Genomic DNA, 19,038 nt, shown 5'->3' with positions numbered 1-19,038 from the left:
AAAAAAAAAAACACAGATCGGAGTTGCAAACAACTTTTAAAAAAAGCATAGAGGATAATGGGAACACATATTAGGCCTGTATACATTATGCACCCATACATATTATATACGTTAGGGGGTATTTTTAAAGTGAATCTACTCTCTCTCTCTCTCTTTCTCTTCCTCTCTCTCTCTCCCTTCTCAAACTCAGCACAGAGGACACAGCTGTCCCGGGTGGGAAGAGGAAGCTGAGACATTTTTAGCTAGCTGCTCCTGTTTTCTGGGAGAAGTTAAGAGTGGCTATGGAGATTCCCCTGGGCGTTCCGATGGCTCCTGGTAGCAGTGCCGAAGGGACTAATCGACGCCTGCACCCGTTGGCCGTACACCCCACGGCCCCACTGGGGGCTATAGGCCTTACGTCTAGGTCAGGCATTATAGCTCAGCTACAGTCAATGGGCGCGGAGAGATTTGTGTCAATATCAATCCGTGACCTAGCTTTCTTTAAAGAAGGAATGTTGCGAAATAGGGCAGGAGAAGGAAGGGTGATTTCGTTTCCCCCCCTCAATCCCCGTTAATCTATCTTGTGTTCCCTCTCTCTTAGGCCTAAGGGGGAGTGGGGGTAGACTGGATTTGGCTGAGATTGAGGGTAGAAAGGGAGGGGGCCGCCACTATTTCGTATTTGCCTAAATACGATACTAAGTGCATGTCTGTCTGTGGGTGCATGGTTCTGCGTTTATGATTCCAACTAAAACATTAACTAATTTTGTTTGTCATGGTTTATTGGGGGGTGCATGGGGTACATGTGTGTCCTGGAGTATGGGTGTGATGCGTATGCTTGGTTCGGTTACTGCATGTTTCTATGATTATGGTGGGAGACTGGATGGTGTTGCGTGTTTCTTTTTCTCCCCTTTTCCTGCTCTCCTTTAGGGGGGCCGTGACCCATCAATCATGCTGGTGTATACCCCTGGTCTGTAAAATGCTGTATAACTCAGTAGAATACTGTATACTCATTAGAATATATATACTCGGTAGAATACTGTATACTCATTAGAATATATATACTCGGTAGAATACTGTATACTCATTAGAATGTATGTACTCATTGGAATACTGTATGCTCGGTAGACTACTGTATGCTCAATAGGTTAGACCAGCGTTGTGGACGCTGTTATTATCTTGTCTTTTATAATGTTTTTTTTGTCCCACGATTTGTGTCAGGATAGATCAATCAATCAATCTACAAGCCCTGACGCACACGCTGATAATCTCGCTAGCACACGCCCTTACGCTGGCGCGCACGATCACGTTACACACACACGTACATACACACACGCACACACACGTTGTCTGTACGCACACACAACCTAATACGAACACAGGCACACACACACACACGCACTCTATACACACACGTACACTGGCACATGAACACACAGACTCTGATACACACCGTTTCGCTCTCTCTCCCTATTTGGTCCTTATTTTACGTTATTTGAATTTTTTGGGTGTGGATTTTGTATTTTTTCTTTTTACTCTTTTTGGGTTTTGAGTCTGGTTCATTTTAAGTTTGCCGTTTTATTGTAATCTCTGTCTGGATGTCGTTTTAATGTGTTGGATTGATTGGTAATGTTGGCGGGGAGGGCCGCTGTTCTATTCTTCTCTCTCTCTCTCCTCTGGGCCCCCAATGTATGTGGTCACACTCCACAAGTCCAGCAAGGTGTCGCACTCCACAAGTCCAGCAAGGTGTCGCACTCCACAAGTCCAACAAAGGTGTCACACTCCGCAAGCCCAACAAGGTTACGTATAGGTCTGATGTATTAGTGTTGGTCATCCCGTACACGCCGGAGAAGGAGCCTCATGTCATAAGCCTCTAGCCTTTTCTATCTCCTATTCTACTCTCTCTCTCATCTCTCTATACCGCACCAATTCATCTCTCTCCTCTGGGCCCCCCATTGTATGTGGTCACACTCCACAAGGTTGCGTACAAGTCTGATATGTAGAGCTGTGATCCGTCGCGGGCGTCGGCCGGCGGTGAAGTTTCGTTTTTCTTTTGTATTTTTCTGTTTTTTAGGGGGCCTTTTGGCGCCCTACGCCCTGGTTTGGGTTAATACACTGTTATGTTTTGTTATACACTGTTATGTTTTGTTATACACTGTTATGTTTTATTATGCACTGTTTTGATATCCACTATTATGTTTTATTATACTCTGTTGTGTTTTGTTATACACTGTTGTGTTATTATTATGCACTGTTATGTTTTATTGTGCACTGTTATTGTACGCTGTTATGTTATGTTTGACAAACTCACAGTGAGTCGGATGTGCTGTGAGCTGCGCCAAGGGCCGTTACCATAATAGCGAGACTGTGGGACGATGTGTGCCTTTTATCCTCCAGTTATGTCATGGTATTTAAGCATGTTATTATTCATGTGTTCTTTATTGGCCGTACATTCTGGGCCGTTTGTCTCGGGAGGTTTTTTGGCCACATGCAGGACTCTGTTTGATGAAAACAGTAGAGAGGTTGATGATTGTGCCATTTCTCTATTGACTCTTGTGGGTCGGCCGGTTGGGTGTATTTTTTATTATGTGGTTGTTTGTTGATAATTTTGCTTGAGGTCCCCCTTCTATTTCATTTTCTCCCTACCTGTGGGTAGGGAGAGGGGGGACTGATGAAATATGACACGTATCATGTAATTTTATAAGCGGAGACATTCTCCCATCACTACACTATATAAAGCTGGTTTTACGTCTCTCTCTCAGACAAGAGGACCACTCACAGATCAGTGACCTGCAGGCTGACCCCTGGTACATGGTACCGTTCCTCTCACACAAGCACACACACATCCACACCCTCAAAGCACATACACACACCTACACACACACACACAAACCTACACACACACACACACACACAAACCTACACACACACACACACACACCCTTGCTCTCAACGCGCACACAGCACCCACCAGATTAGCCGGATCACATAAATTCAACAAAATGCCACAAGCCGACTAATATATGGCCAGGTCATCCAGTGGTCACATATTCCAGTCTCCATTAAATCACAGATCGTTATCTTAGACCCACACACGCACCTACTTACACGTTAACGTGCGATACATGCACTCATGCACGCCGGACATACAGGCTGCCCAATACACAAGACACACAAATGTGCACTGAGGAGAGACACCACATACACACTGAACTATGGGATCGCTAATAAAGATCACCCCCAGAGCCAAGGGGGGACTTCACTTCACTTCACTTCACTTGACTTCACTTCGACTTTTTCTGCTTTGACTTGGACTGGACACAGACTGGAACGGAGGAGACATGCTGGACTGAGACAATGACTTGACTTTTATAATTTCCTTTAATATACTCAACCGGCCGGTTGTAACAATCTAGATTTCAAATTGTACCTTGCTATATTCACCTTGTATAAATACTTTGCTTATTCACTTTTATATTACATTGCTTGTTAAACTTTTTATAATAAATACCTTCAAAAGTGTTTCATCTCTTATATCTTTAAGTATCTTTTACAACTTTCATGTTTGAGTCTAAAACGTGACAGTAGTGGAAATTAAGAGTTGGACAATATCGGTATATCGGTATCGGTAAAAAAGCCAATATCGAGCATCCCTAATAATAATAAAAATAAATTGGATTTAAAGAGAGAAGCACCTTTCTCAGACTCAAGGACACTGTACAAAGAGAGAGAAGCTATATAAAAGATAGGGTAAAAAAATATGAACATATTATGTATAGTAACAACAGGAAAAAATAAAACAAATAAGATAAAAAAAAAAATAGGAAGCAAGGTGCAGTCCAATCGGACGAAACGGTAACAAGAAAATGACACAAAAACAAAAACAACGGGATCTGTGGCTTAAAAGAAAAGAGTCAGGGGTGGGGGGGGGGCTACTTGGGAGCGGGGCCGTGCTGCGTGAAGGCAAGTGTGAACAGGTGTGTTTTCAGGTGTGTCTTGAGGAGGTCGATGGTGTCAGAGCCTCGGATGGCGGGGGGAGGGGGAGTTCTTCAGATTAATGATGGTCCTCCTGGTCCATGTAGGTGCGCCAGCCAGGCCCCAGTACCGTGGGAACGGCTGGCACACCTGAATGCAATTAACGTCATGGCACACCTGAATGCAACGGGACCATAATTAACGTCATGCGTCATGCACAAGTCAAAACGGCCGCTGTGTGAAAAGGGATAACTGCTAACTGTCTATGACATCACTGTGGGGGAGGGGCGTCGTCTACCTCGCTCTCTATGACATCACTGTGGGGGAGGGGCGTCGTCTACCTCGCTCTCTATGACATCACTGTGGGGGAGGGGCGTCGTCTACCTCGCTCTCTATGACATCACTGTGGGGGAGGGGCGTCGTCTACCACGCTCTTTATGACATCACTGTGGGGGAGGGGCGTCGTCTACCTCGCTCTCTATGACATCACTGTGGGGGAGGGGTGTCGTCTACCTCGCTCTCTATGACATCACTGTGGGGGAGGGGCGTCGTCTACCACGCTCTCTATGACATCACTGTGGGGGAGGGGCGTCGTCTACCACGCTCTCTATGACATCACTGTGGGGGGGGGGGGGGGGGCTTCGTCTACCACGCTCTCTATGACATCACTGTGGGGGGGGGCGTCGTCTACCACGCTCTCTATGACATCACTGTGGGGAGGGGCGTCGTCTACCACGCTCTCTATGACATCACTGTGGGGGGGGGGGGGGGGGGGGCGTCGTCTACCACGCTCTCTATGACATCACTGTGGGGGGGGGGCGTCGTCTACCACGCTCTCTATGACATCACTGTGGGGGGGGGGGGGCGTCGTCTACCACGCTCTCTATGACATCACTGTGGGGGGGGCGTCGTCTACCACGCTCTCTATGACATCACTGTGGGGGGGGGCGTCGTCTACCACGCTCTCTATGACATCACTGTGGGGGGGGGGGGGGGTCACCGACTTCGCTTCACATCTTTACATCACGGCCCAATTGTTGAGCATTGGTTTTCTGGCCTATGGTATTTTCAGCCAGAAATTACGCGTGGGAGGTCCCCAAAAAGAATCCTAAATAAAATGGGGTCACGGCATGAGAGAGTTTGAGACCCCCTGCATGGCACTAAGCGGTGGAGCCCAGTAGAGGGTGGGTCGACCAGCTCATGTGTCTGTAGACTCGTTACAACATCAGCGGCGTACCTTGTGTCTAGCGAGCAGGGCTTGGTGTTGGCCGTGGTTGTGGCGCAGGCCGGCTTGGTTTGGTAAACACTGTTCTTCTGCCAGGTCCACCAGACCCACCAGGCCCTGCAGCAAGGCAGCCGAAGCCTTCCGGAGGTAGACCGTCTCCTCTCTGGACCTCCTCCCAGGGCTGGCGATGGGGTTCTGTGGAGCATGGAACAGAATAACAGCAGCTCACACACACGCTCACACACACACACACACACACACACACACACACACACACACACACACACACACACACACACACACACACACACACACACACACACACACACACACACACACACACACACACACACACACACACACACACACACACACACACACACACACACACACACACACACACACACGCTCACGCAGCTCAGCATGGCGTACCTCTATATTGGAGACAGGGCGGTCTAAGTTTGTGAAGTGATCACTCTGTCCGAGATCAAACTCCTCCACAACACACACCAGGCTCTCCATCTGCTCCAGTTCAGCCTGCAGGGAGGGACAGGCAGGAAGGACACTCTGTATTTAACCCTTTACTGCCACACTACAGACGGTTAACCCTTTCACTACCACACTATAGACGGTTAACCTTTCACTACCACACTACAGACGGTTAACACTTTGACTGCCACACGACAGCAGGTTAACACTTTCACACGACAGCAGGTTAACCCTTTCACTGCCACACAACAGCAGGTTAACACTTTCACTACCACACTACAGACGGTTAACCCTTTCACTACCACACTACAGAAGGTTAACCCTTTCACTACCACACTACAGACGGTTGACCCTTTCACTACAACACTACAGAAGGTTAACCCTTTACTATCACACTACAGACGGTTAACCCTTTCACTACAACCCTTTCTCTGTACTACATTCTGTTGTGGAAGGACAGCTCATTCACTGAGAGACTTACACTGCATCAGGGTAAGACATTTTAAGTCATTTAGTAATATCTTTAAACTGAGACTTGATTGCTGACTTGACCAGCTGACTTGATTAAGGGGCGTGTTTAAAGCGGCCATTTTGTTTCCTTAAGTGACCCATTAAAAGCTGCTTCCTGCTTAAAGACAGCACTTGTGTACTGAGTGTGATCTCAGAGCCCTGTCACTGCTTAAAAGCAGAACCTCAGCCTCTCCTGGAATCACTCTGTACTACATTCTGTTGTGGAAGGACAGCTCATTCACTGAGAGACTTACACTGCATCAGGGTAAGACATTTTAAGTCATTTAGTAATATCTTTAAACTGAGACTTGATTGCTGACTTGACCAGCTGACTTGATTAAGGGGCGTGTTTAAAGCGGCCATTTTGTTTCCTTAAGTGACCCATTAAAAGCTGCTTCCTGCTTAAAGACAGCACTTGTGTACTGAGTGTGATCTCAGAGCCCTGTCACTGCTTAAAAGCAGAACCTCAGCCTCTCCTGGAATCACTCTGTACTACATTCTGTTGTGGAAGGACAGCTCATTCACTGAGAGACTTACACTGCATCAGGGTAAGACATTTTAAGTCATTTAGTAATATCTTTAAACTGAGACTTGATTGCTGACTTGACCAGCTGACTTGATTAAGGGGCGTGTTTAAAGCAGCCATTTTGTTTCCTTAAGTGACCCATTAAAAGCTGCTTCCTGCTTAAAGACAGCACTTGTGTACTGAGTGTGATCTCAGAGCCCTGTCACTGCTTAAAAGCAGAACCTCAGCCTCTCCTGGAATCACTCTGTACTACATTCTGTTGTGGAAGGACAGCTCATTCACTGAGAGACTTACACTGCATCAGGGTAAGACATTTTAAGTCATTTAGTAATATCTTTAAACTGAGACTTGATTGCTGACTTGACCAGCTGACTTGATTAAGGGGCGTGTTTAAAGCGGCCATTTTGTTTCCTTAAGTGACCCATTAAAAGCTGCTTCCTGCTTAAAGACAGCACTTGTGTACTGAGTGTGATCTCAGAGCCCTGTCACTGCTTAAAAGCAGAACTTCAGCCTCTCCTGGAATCACTCTGTACTACATTCTGTTGTGGAAGGACAGCTCATTCACTGAGAGACTTACACTGCATCAGGGTAAGACATTTTAAGTCATTTAGTAATATCTTTAAACTGAGACTTGATTGCTGACTTGACCAGCTGACTTGATTAAGGGGCGTGTTTAAAGCGGCCATTTTGTTTCCTTAAGTGACCCATTAAAAGCTGCTTCCTGCTTAAAGACAGCACTTGTGTACTGAGTGTGATCTCAGAGCCCTGTCACTGCTTAAAAGCAGAACCTCAGCCTCTCCTGGAATCACTCTGTACTACATTCTGTTGTGGAAGGACAGCTCATTCACTGAGAGACTTACACTGCATCAGGGTAAGACATTTTAAGTCATTTAGTAATATCTTTAAACTGAGACTTGATTGCTGACTTGACCAGCTGACTTGATTAAGGGGCGTGTTTAAAGCGGCCATTTTGTTTCCTTAAGTGACCCATTAAGGGCCAGGTGTTAGAAAGCACTAATTAGTGATAGGGATTTAAAGGCCTGCTGGCTTAGCGTCAGCGAAGCGTCGAGAAACGAAGAGGGACAAAGAGGAGTTTTCCTGGAGTTATCCACAGAGGAATCCAGGGATACACCCAGTGCTAAGTACATCATAATCCTATTTTACACTCCACTCTGAAAAATCTCCCTTTCCCTCCCACTCTGCTATTTCTCTACTTCCTCCCTGCCACTCTTGACACCACAATGTGTCTCATATCCACAATCTGCTCCCCCAGAACAGACTCAACCCACCCACGGCAGTTTGCTAGCAACCCGGCTAATCTATCCTACCCTCCTACAGCCACTAATACACCTGTCACAGTACAGGGAGGCCTATGGAATTGTCAATCAGCAGTCAAGAAAGCTGACTTCATTACTGCCTACGCCCATAGTCAAAATCTGCAGCTCCTGGCTCTAACTGAGACCTGGATAACCCCCAATAACTCATCAACACCTGCAGCATTATCTACAAACTATAACTTCACTCACACACCTCGACCTTCCAGGCGGGGTGGAGGCACTGGCCTCATGACATCTCCTTCATGGACTGCAAACTTAACACCCCTCCCAGCACTGTCACTCTCCTCTTTTGAATATCATGCAGTATCTGTCTCAAATCCTTTCAATCTCACCATTGTTACACTCTACCGCCCTCCAGGTCCGCTCGATCACTTCACAGATGAGCTGGACATGCTTCTAAGCTCCTTACCGGAAGATGGTACCCCTCTCCTTCTATTGGGCGACTTCAACCTGCCTGACTCATCTCAGTCAGTCATAGTAGTCTCCCTCCTACAATCATTTGACCTGACTCCCACTGCCATGCCTCCCACCCACAAAGCAGGCAACTCCTTGGATCTCATATTTTCCCGTAACTCCAGCATCATTAACACCACGGTAACTCCCCTACATGTATCTGACCATTCCTTCATATCCTTCTCACTAACTCTCATGCTTAACCGAAAGGTCTTCACCCCAACTCAAACCGTCTCACTCAGACGCAACCTGCCCTCCCTATCCCCCTCCACCCTCTCCTCTGACATACTATCCACTCTACCTTTGAGTGACACCTTCTCTGCTCTCTCCACAGAGATGGCAACCTCCACCCTCCTCTCAGCCCTTGCAACCTCCTTCGACAAGCTCTGTCCCCTCGTTGAGAAACCTGCCCGCCGTTCCCCACCCAGTCCATGGCTGACAGATCCAGTGAGAGAACAAAGACAGGTCCTGAGAGCAGCTGAAAGGAAGTATAGAAAGTCACGCCTCACTGCTGACATCGACACATATCACAACCTCTTGTTAACATTCTCCAAAACCATTACTAATGCCAAAGCTTCTTTCTTTCACCATAGGATCGAGGCCTCTGCCAAGAATCTTCGCAAACTGCATGCTACCATGTCCTCCCTCCTCACTCCCCCCCCCACCCCCCCCCCCCTCATCTTTCTCTGCCGAAGACTTTGCGATCTTCTTTGAGGAAAAAGTGGAGAACATCCGCAGCTCCTTCTCCCAACCCCCACCCATTCCAAATGCTGAATCGAGAACCTCATCCTTCACTCTGTCATCTTTCTCTCCCATTACAGAAGCCGAGACCCTGACACTGGTAACGTCGAACCGTCCGACTACATGCCAGCTGGACCGGCTACCTTCCCCACTCCTCCAGTCCATAGCACCAGACATCCTCCCATTCCTAACTGCAACCATCAACTCCTCACTCAACTCGGGGGTGGTCCCCACCTCCCTAAAACAAGCCAGAGTCACGCCCCTCATAAAAAAACCATCCCTGAACCCTACCGTCATAGGCAACTACCATCCTGTCTCTCTTCTCTCCTTCCTTTCTAAAACACTTGAACGTGCTGTATCCAACCAACTTACTGCTTATCTCTTACAGAATGACCTCCTAGACCCTAATCAGTCAGGCTTCAGGACTGGTCACTCCACAGAGACAGCCCTCATTGCGGTCACAGAGGCACTTCACTTAGCAAAAGCGAAAGGCCTCTCCTCTGTCCTGATTCTCCTAGATCTATCTGCAGCCTTCGACACAGTCAACCACCAGATCCTCCTCGCGGCCCTCGCAGGAATGGGAGTGGCTGGCTCTGCGCTGACATGGTTGTCATCATACCTCAATGACCGCTCCTACCAAGTGTCATGGAGAGGGACCCTGTTGGCCACCCGCCCCCTGCGGACTGGTGTCCCCCAGGGCTCGGTTTTAGGACCCCTTCTCTTCTCCTTCTACACTAAATCACTGGGTAACATTATCACGTCTCATGGCTTCTCCTACCACTGTTATGCCGACGATACTCAACTCTTCCTCTCCTTCCCTCCCTCAGATATCCACGTCTCTGAGCGGATCTCGGCCTGTCTGTCCGACATCTCCGCCTGGATGACGACCAACCACCTCAAACTGAACCTAAGCAAAACAGAATTGCTCCACCTGCCGGCCAAATCCTCCCCCCTGACCGACCTTTCCATCACAGTCGAGAATGCAGCTGTGACCGCGTCCCCGACCGCCAAGAACCTTGGTGTTGTCCTCGATGACCAGTTGAACTTCTCTGCTCACATCGCAGCGACAACCAGAACCTGCCGATTCCTCCTGAGCAACGTCAGAAGGATACGCCCCTTCCTGACAAAAGAAGCCACCCAACTCCTCGTCCAATCAACAGTCATCTCCCGCCTCGACTACTGCAACGCACTGCTCGCTGGCCTCCCGGCCACTGCCACTAAGCCTCTTCAACTCATTCAGAACGCAGCGGCCCGCCTGATCTCAAACCTACCGAAGTCGGCCCATGTCACCCCACTTCTTAGGGACCTGCACTGGCTCCCCATTGCTGCACGAATCCGCTTCAAGGCCCTCGACCTAGCATACCGTGCGGCAAAGGGAACTGCTCCCGCCTACCTCCGGTCAATGGTCTCTAACTACACACCCTCAAGACCCCTACGCTCTGCATCTTCTGGCCGCCTCAGACCTACTCCTATCCAAGCTCCGGGAGGGTCATCAAAGAGAAGTCGCCTATTCTCAGTCCTTGCCCCACAATGGTGGAATGAACTACCCACCCCAGTTAGGACAGCCGAAACACGTCCAATCTTTCGCCGTCGACTAAAGACGCACTTCTTCAACCATTATCTGAATTAAAAAAAAAAAAAAAAAAAACGAACCATACTGTCATGCACTTGTCCTAATAAACTAACCTACACTGTAGCACTCAACACTTTGATGAACATTGTTACTCAGCTGATAGAGTTGTGCTCTTCCTGATGGCTTGTCGTACAGAACTTGTAAGTCGCTTTGGATAAAAGCGTCAGCTAAATGACTAAATGTAAATGTAAATGTACAACACTACAGAAGGTTAACCCTTTACTATCACACTACAGAGGGTTAACCCTTTCACTGTGACAATACATAAGGTTAACAAGTATATCTCACACAAACCAGGAATGCAGTTATAGTTAGTGTTCAGCCACACTCACCAGATGGTGCCAAGGGTCTGCGGTCCCAGAGAGATGTCTGTCGCCCCCTGGTGGACGTGGTTGTTTGAGTGTTTCTTGGTGTGTAACCGCCAGGATCCCATCTAGGAGGAGGGACCAAGGAGAGGGCAAGGCGGTGTGACAACAGCCAAAGATGTTCTGAACCTAGACAAACTCTGTATGATAGCATGTACAATAATGCTTTATATACCGTATATATATATCCATAATTATTATATATATACGTATATATATATTTATTCTTACCGTATATATATATATCTATCCACATCTGTCGGAATATATTATAATCCTTTTTACACATCTGTAGATACTATATCTATATCTGTACATATCTCTTACCTACTCTCACTAGTTACGCTGCTGGCCAGTACGACTTACTACCACAGTGTCTTTATACCTGTATCACTGTACATATTAATACTACAACTCTGTACATACATGTGATTAGCACTATTACTCAGTAGTACTCATTAATATATTTTATACCCAGTTTAATCACCTGTACGTTGTATATTACTGTTGCACTTTACTGTTACATGTGCACTCTGGTTGGATGCCAAACTTATTTTCGTTGTACTGTACTTGTGCCGTATACCTTTGAATCTAATCTAATCTAATCTCATGGGGACATACTGTATTATGTGCGTTTTCAACAATAAATTCAAACCGTCCTTGAATCTGTGGAAGAAACTTTTCATTATTTATTATTATTTTTCCAGCAGTTCTTTCTTCTCTTGTATGGAACACAGTGTGTCTGGTTGCTGTAGCGACGCACCACATTTTAAATTCATTAACCCCCCGCCCCTCGGCCTGGCTGCCCCACGCCTTCACAAACGGGACAGTACACTAGGCAGGCAGGCAGTGTTCCCGACTCCAAAAAAGCACAGCTACTATGTTAATTAATGCAGATTTTATTGCTTGTGTCCTTCTTGTGACATCACAATGGGCAATAATGCTGAGCAGTTTGTTTTTAGGCTGGTTAATAACCCTTTCACTGCCACACGACAGCCGGTTAACCCTTTCACTGTGACAATACAGAAGGGTTAGCCCTTTACTATCACACAACCGACGGCGATGCTCCATCATTAGCGTCATTAGCTCCGCATTTGCGGAGCTAATGACGCTAATGACGGAGCATCGCCGTCGGTTGTGTGATAGTAAAGGGCTAACCTTCTGTCGTGTGGCAGTGAAAGGGTTAACCGGCTGTCGTGTGGCAGTGAAAGGGCTAACCTTCTGTCGTGTGGCAGTGAAAGGGTTAATCTGAAGCCTTCCAACAGCAAGGAGTCGACCTACAGTCTACTGTCCCCCATGCAGACACACACAAACCTCCTTTTCCATAATAATTATGTCCTTTTCAACACAACTCCTCTGTGTAACTAGAAAACTATTCCTCGTGGACGTTGAGATATTTGTCATTATTTTCGGCGTCAGACTCCAATAGAAACCAATTCATTCGGCCCCATGATCCCAGTCCCTCGTGTAGAGAGGACGCCCTCGCGATAAAATGCAAAGCACTATGGGATACATAGCGACTCACTGACCACACCTTCCTTCCAGGTCGCGTCTATGCTTTTACCAACGCGTTCGTGTTTCCGGGTTCCCGTTTTGCGCTCTGATTGGCCAGGTCATGTGACATGTGCGCCAATCGTGGGACGGCAAGTTCTGCGCCTATTTCCGGGTCGAACAGCCTGCAAACTACCTAAGGCCTAGTTTATCACTGGTTAAGCTTAGGCGACTCTTTCGCAGTTGGTTGCGGTTAGAGTTTGGAATCAGGGCAGGCGTTCTATCGCCCTGCTCTAAGACAAACTCTAACCTTAACCAACTTCGAAAGAGCGCCTAAGCTTAACCAGTGTAGAAACTTGCGGTCCCACGATTGGGCCTACATGTCACATGACCTGGCCAATCAGAGACGCGGAAACACGAACGCGTTGGTAAAAGCAATCAGGCTTCCAGGACACCTTGTGTCCCGTTTGTGTCCGGAAGCCGCGGCACAGGCGGCTGTCCTGAGCAACCGGCTCGGTTGTCATGGCTACAGGACTAGTTTCAATCAATAACCTCACCATGCGCCCATGTTACAGCTTTGGTCTCCATGCGCGCTGGTCCAGGACCTGTAGCTGCTGATCCACTCGTCACAGGTGCGGGTCCACTCCCCGTGTCCGCTGACCTCTGTGCCTATGAGGACGTTACAAAGACCCCAAGAGAACCGCTGTCAGTGTTGTGAGCGTGGCCGGTCTCTACAGATAGACAGACAGGACATTTGGACTCATCCCCCCACAACAGACCACAACCCTCCTTGGCCGACAGTAGGGTAGTCTACACCCTCCCCACACAGACAGTAGGGTAGTCTACACCCTCCCCAGACCGACAGTAGGGTAGTCTACACCCTCCCCACACAGACAGTAGGGTAGTCTACACCCTCCCCAGACCGACAGTAGGGTAGTCTACACCCTCCCCAGACTGACAGTAGGGTAGTCTACACCCTCCCCAGACTGACAGTAGGGTAGTCTACACCCTCCCCAGACTGACAGTAGGGTAGTCTACACCCTCCACAGACTGACAGTAGTGTAGTCTACACCCTCCCCACACAGACAGTAGGGTAGTCTACACCCTCCCCAGACAGACAGTAGGGTAGTCTACACCCTCCCCAGACAGACAGACAGACAGACAGTATGGTAGTCTACACCCTCCCCAGACAGACAGTAAGGTAGTCTACACCCTCCCCAGACTGACAGTAAGGTAGTCTACACCCTCCCCAGACCGACAGACAGTAGGGTAGTCTACACCCTCCCCAGACTGACAGTAGGGTAGTCTACACCCTCCCCATACCGACAGTAGGGTAGTCTACACCCTCCCCAGACCGACAGTAGGGTAGTCTACACCCTCCCCACACAGACAGTAGGGTAGTCTACACCCTCCCCAGACCGACAGTAGGGTAGTCTACTCCCTCCCCAGACAGACAGTAGGGTAGTCTACACCCTCCCCAGACTGACAGTAGGGTAGTCTACACCCTCCCCAGACTGACAGTAGTGTAGTCTACACCCTCCCCAGACTGACAGTAGTGTAGTCTACACCCTCCCCAGACAGACAGTATGGTAGTCTACACCCTCCCCAGACAGACAGATAGTAGGGTAGTCTATACCCTCCCCAGATCGACAGTAGGGTAGTCTACACCCTCCCCAGACAGACCGACAGTAGGGTAGTCTACACCCTCCCCAGACTGACAGACAGTAGGGTAGTCTACACCCTCCCCAGACTGACAGTAGGGTAGTCTACACCCTCCCCATACCGACAGTAGGGTAGTCTACACCCTCCCCAGACTGACAGTAGGGTAGTCTACACCCTCCCCATACCGACAGTAGGGTAGTCTACACCCTCCCCAGACAGACAGTAGGGTAGTCTACACCCTCCCCACACAGACAGTAGGGTAGTCTACACCCTCCCCACACAGACAGTAGGGTAGTCTACACCCTCCCCAGACAGACAGTAGGGTAGTCTGCACCCTCCCCAGACTGACAGTAGGGTAGTCTGCACCCTCCCCAGACTGACAGTAGGGTAGTCTACACCCTCCCCAGACCAACAGTAGGGTAGTCTACACCCTCCCCAGACAGACAGTAGGGTAGTCTACACCCTCCCCAGACAGACAGACAGACAGTAGGGTAGTCTACACCCTCCCCAGACAGACAGACAGTAGGGTAGTCTACACCCTCCCCAGACAGACAGTAGGGTAGTCTACACCCTCCCCAGACCAACAGTAGGGTAGTCTACACCCTTCCCAGACTGACAGTAGGGTAGTCTACACCCTAGATAGGTACCTGGTCCCCAGGAAGGTGGTCTCTGTCCTCGTCGCTCTCTGTCTCGACCAGCTCCTCTCTCAGGGTTTCATCACCTGGGTCCTGTTAGACAGAGCAGCCATAAATATGCATGTGTGCTAGGGCTGACCCCTATTAGTCGATTAGTCGGTCGAAATGAGCCGTAGTCGACTAGCCAACCTCTTAGTCGAATACAAAAAAATATATATATATTTATAATTATTATAATTTTTTTTAATCATTCTTTCCAAAAGAAAATAGGCCTAGAAGCGTGGCTAACACTAATGGCACGCATACCAGAGGCTAACTGCCTAAGAAAACAGGCACAGAGGCACTGAAAGAGGATTTCACCCGTCTAATGAACACACTAGACTAGACAAATATCAAGATGTATCCATCAGTGGACCAATTGCATGCTTTTGCAGAGGACAAGAAGCCTTCCGTCGACTCCTTCAGACATTAAGCACCCCCACAGCCCAAATGGAATGATAAAAAAAAAAAAAAAAAAAAAAAAAAAAAAAATAATAATAATAATAATAATAATAATAATAATAATAATAATAATAATAATAATAATAATAATAATAACTAGACAATTCCGCGCGGGGGAAATTGTGAAAGTGTGGGTGACGCCTGTGCACCGCCGGCCAACGGGGGAGAGGGTCTCTCGCGAGTCTCTATGACAAACGGTTCAAAGGATACAAAAAGGGGGCGCGGCCTAAGGATCGGGGGAGTGGTCAACATAGACCAATCAAAGAGGATATCCCTACTGAGTGCAACGACACAACCCGCAAGTCGCATAGCACTATTACACTATTACACACTATTACACTATTACACACTATTACACTATTACACTATTACACACTATTACACTATTACACTATTACACACTATTACACTATTACACTATTACACACTATTACACTATTACACACTATTACACTATTACACTATTACACACTATTACACTATTACACTATTACACACTATTACACTATTACACACTATTACACACTATTACACTATTACACTATTACACTATTACACACTAATACACACTAATACACTATTACACTATTACACTATTACACACTATTACACTATTACACTATTACACACTATTATACTATTACACTATTACACACTATTACACTATTACACACTAATACACTATTACACGCTATTACACTATGACACTATTACACACTATTACACTATTACACACTATTACACTATTACACACTATTACACTATTACACTATTACACACTATTACACTATTACACACTATTACACACTATTACACTATTACACACTATTACACTATTACACACTAATACACTATTACACTATTACACTATTACACGCTATTACACTATTACACTATTACACACTATTACACTATTACACACTATTACACTATTTCACTATTACACTATTACACACTATTACACTATTACACACTATTACACACTATTACACTATTACACACTAATACACTATTACACTATTACACGCTATTACACTATTACACTATTACACACTATTACACTATTACACACTATTACACTATTATACACTATTACACTATTACACTATTACACACTATTACACTATTACACACTATTACACACTATTACACTATTTCACTATTACACTATTACACTATTACACACTATTACACTATTACACACTATTACACTATTACACTATTACACACTATTACACTATTACACGCTATTACACTATTACACTATTACACACTATTACACTATTACACACTATTACACTATTACACACTATTACACTATTACACTATTACACACTATTACACTATTACACACACTATTACACACTATTACACTATTACACTATTACACACTATTACACTATTACACACTAATACACTATTACACTATTACACTATTACACGCTATTACACTATTACACTATTACACACTATTACACACTATTACACTATTACACACTATTACACTATTACACTATTACACACTATTACACTATTACACACTATTACACACTATTACACTATTACACTATTACACTATTACACTATTACACACTATTACACACTATTACACTATTACACTATTACACTATTACACACTATTACACACTATTACACTATTACACTATTACACACTATTACACTATTACACACTAATACACTATTACACTATTACACTATATTACACTATTACACTATTACACTATTACACACTATTACACACTATTACACTATTACACTATTACACTATTACACACTATTACACTATTACACTATTACACACTATTACACTATTACACACTATTACACTATTACACCGAGTACAATGGCACAATCCACAAGTCTCTACGACAAACGGTTCAAGAGATACACTGAGGGGGTGTGGCATAAGGGGGCGTGGTCTAAGGATCGGGGGAGTGGTCAACATCGACCAATGAAAGGTGGTCAACATCGACCAATGGCACAATCCGCAAGTCTCTACGACAAACGGTTCAAGAGATACACTGAGGGGGTGTGGCCTAAGGGGGCTACTACTGAGTACAATGACACCCGCAAGACAGAGGGCGCTGTCCAGCAATTCAGTACTGCAACACAGTGATGGGCAATGATGGGTTAAAGTGGATGAGGTCATTGGCAGCTCAGCCACGAGCCACACAGCTGAACCAATCATGAGTGAGCCACGAGCCACACAGGTGAAGCAATCACTATGACTTGCATTTTCTATCCAATGCATTTCTATGGAGGCAGATGCATGACTGCATTGTCACGTTGATTAAAAGAAAACTATAAGAGATGAAGTGTTGTGACGCGCACAGAAGCACTACAATGAGTAGGCGAAGGGTTGTGTGCGATATTGTGGCATTCGTGCGATATTGTGGCACTCCTTCGGCGATCGGAACAGAAGGCTAAAAAATAGTGTGAAAAAAGAAATTCCTAGTGTGCGATTGCATGGCGGTCAATGGAGAGGAGAACCTTCAAACAAATGGTCGTCAGTTGAGATAGAAATGTCCAATTCCATTTATTTTTCTTTTGTGAGCGGGCTGACAGCCGTGTCATCGTTTTGATGTGTTTGTTTTATTTCTACGTCCAAAATTGAGATCACACTCGCAATTCACCCAAGGTAGGGGAAAAAAGATTATTTCAGATCTCGCACTCTAAATTGCAATGCATTTCCAATGGGGCCGAAATTTTACCGTTTAAAGTCGATTCGTAGCCAGACGGTGCGGTGAAACTTTACGAGTTAGAATACCGCTGTTGCCATAGGCAGGCCGGTCGTTTTGATACCTTTCAAGTGTATGGGGCGCGAACACTCTGGCACGAGTGGTGTTGGCAAAATCGGTGGAATAAAGAATAAAGAATAAAAAGAGTAACAAGAACAACAGTGTGGGTGGCAACCTGGCTTCGCCAGGTCACCCACACTAATAATAATGTAAAAAATATTATAAATCTTATACTTATTTTTTTATTATTATTATAATTTTTTTGTCGACCAATAGTCGACTAATGGCAAATTTTGGCCAATCATAGTCGACCATCCAAATCCTTAGTCGGGGACAGCCCTAACGTGTACAAACACACTCACTCACTCACATACTCAAGCACACACACTGTGCTTGTGACAGTAAAGGTTCCTAAGGGGTGACATCTTTGTCTGAGAGTGTTTGTGTATCATCTATGTGTACATGCATGGGATAAGGGCTTGTACACCTCTGTGTGTGTGTGTGTGTGCGTGTGTGTGTGTGTGTGTGTGTGTGTGTGTGTGTGTGTGTGTGTGTGTGTGTGTGTGTGTGTGTGTGTCCATGCGTGCGTGCGTGTGTGTGTGTGTGTGTGTGTGTGTGTGTGTGTGCATGTGTGCATGTGTGTGTGTGCATGCGTGCGTGTGTGTGTGTGTGTGTGTGCGTGTGTGCATGCACGTGTGAGGCACTAGAGGAAAGGTCATTGGGTCACCAAAATAAATAGGGTTCTTAACTTCTTTCTCTT

General features: G+C 46.2%; 1 protein-coding gene across 1 annotated transcript in view; it reads right to left on the bottom strand.

Annotated features, from left to right (window-relative positions):
- Nucleotides 1-19,038, bottom strand: part of syne2a (spectrin repeat containing, nuclear envelope 2a) — a gene marked incomplete at its 5' end in the record, with an annotated part of 351,160 nt that overhangs the window by 91,298 nt on the left and 240,824 nt on the right. The window contains 2 exons of the mRNA XM_084314110.1: nt 5,189-5,371; nt 5,609-5,713. Coding sequence (XP_084170236.1) covers nt 5,189-5,371; nt 5,609-5,713 — 288 coding nt within the window. The remainder of the gene's footprint in view (nt 1-5,188; nt 5,372-5,608; nt 5,714-19,038) is intronic.

This window comes from Notolepis coatsorum, assembly GCF_963971535.1.
Source record: "Notolepis coatsorum genome assembly, chromosome: 5".
In the NCBI taxonomy this organism is placed as follows: domain Eukaryota; kingdom Metazoa; phylum Chordata; class Actinopteri; order Aulopiformes; family Paralepididae; genus Notolepis; species Notolepis coatsorum.
The sequence above is the reverse complement of the archived record's forward strand: the minus strand, read 5'-3'. Positions and strand labels throughout refer to the sequence as shown.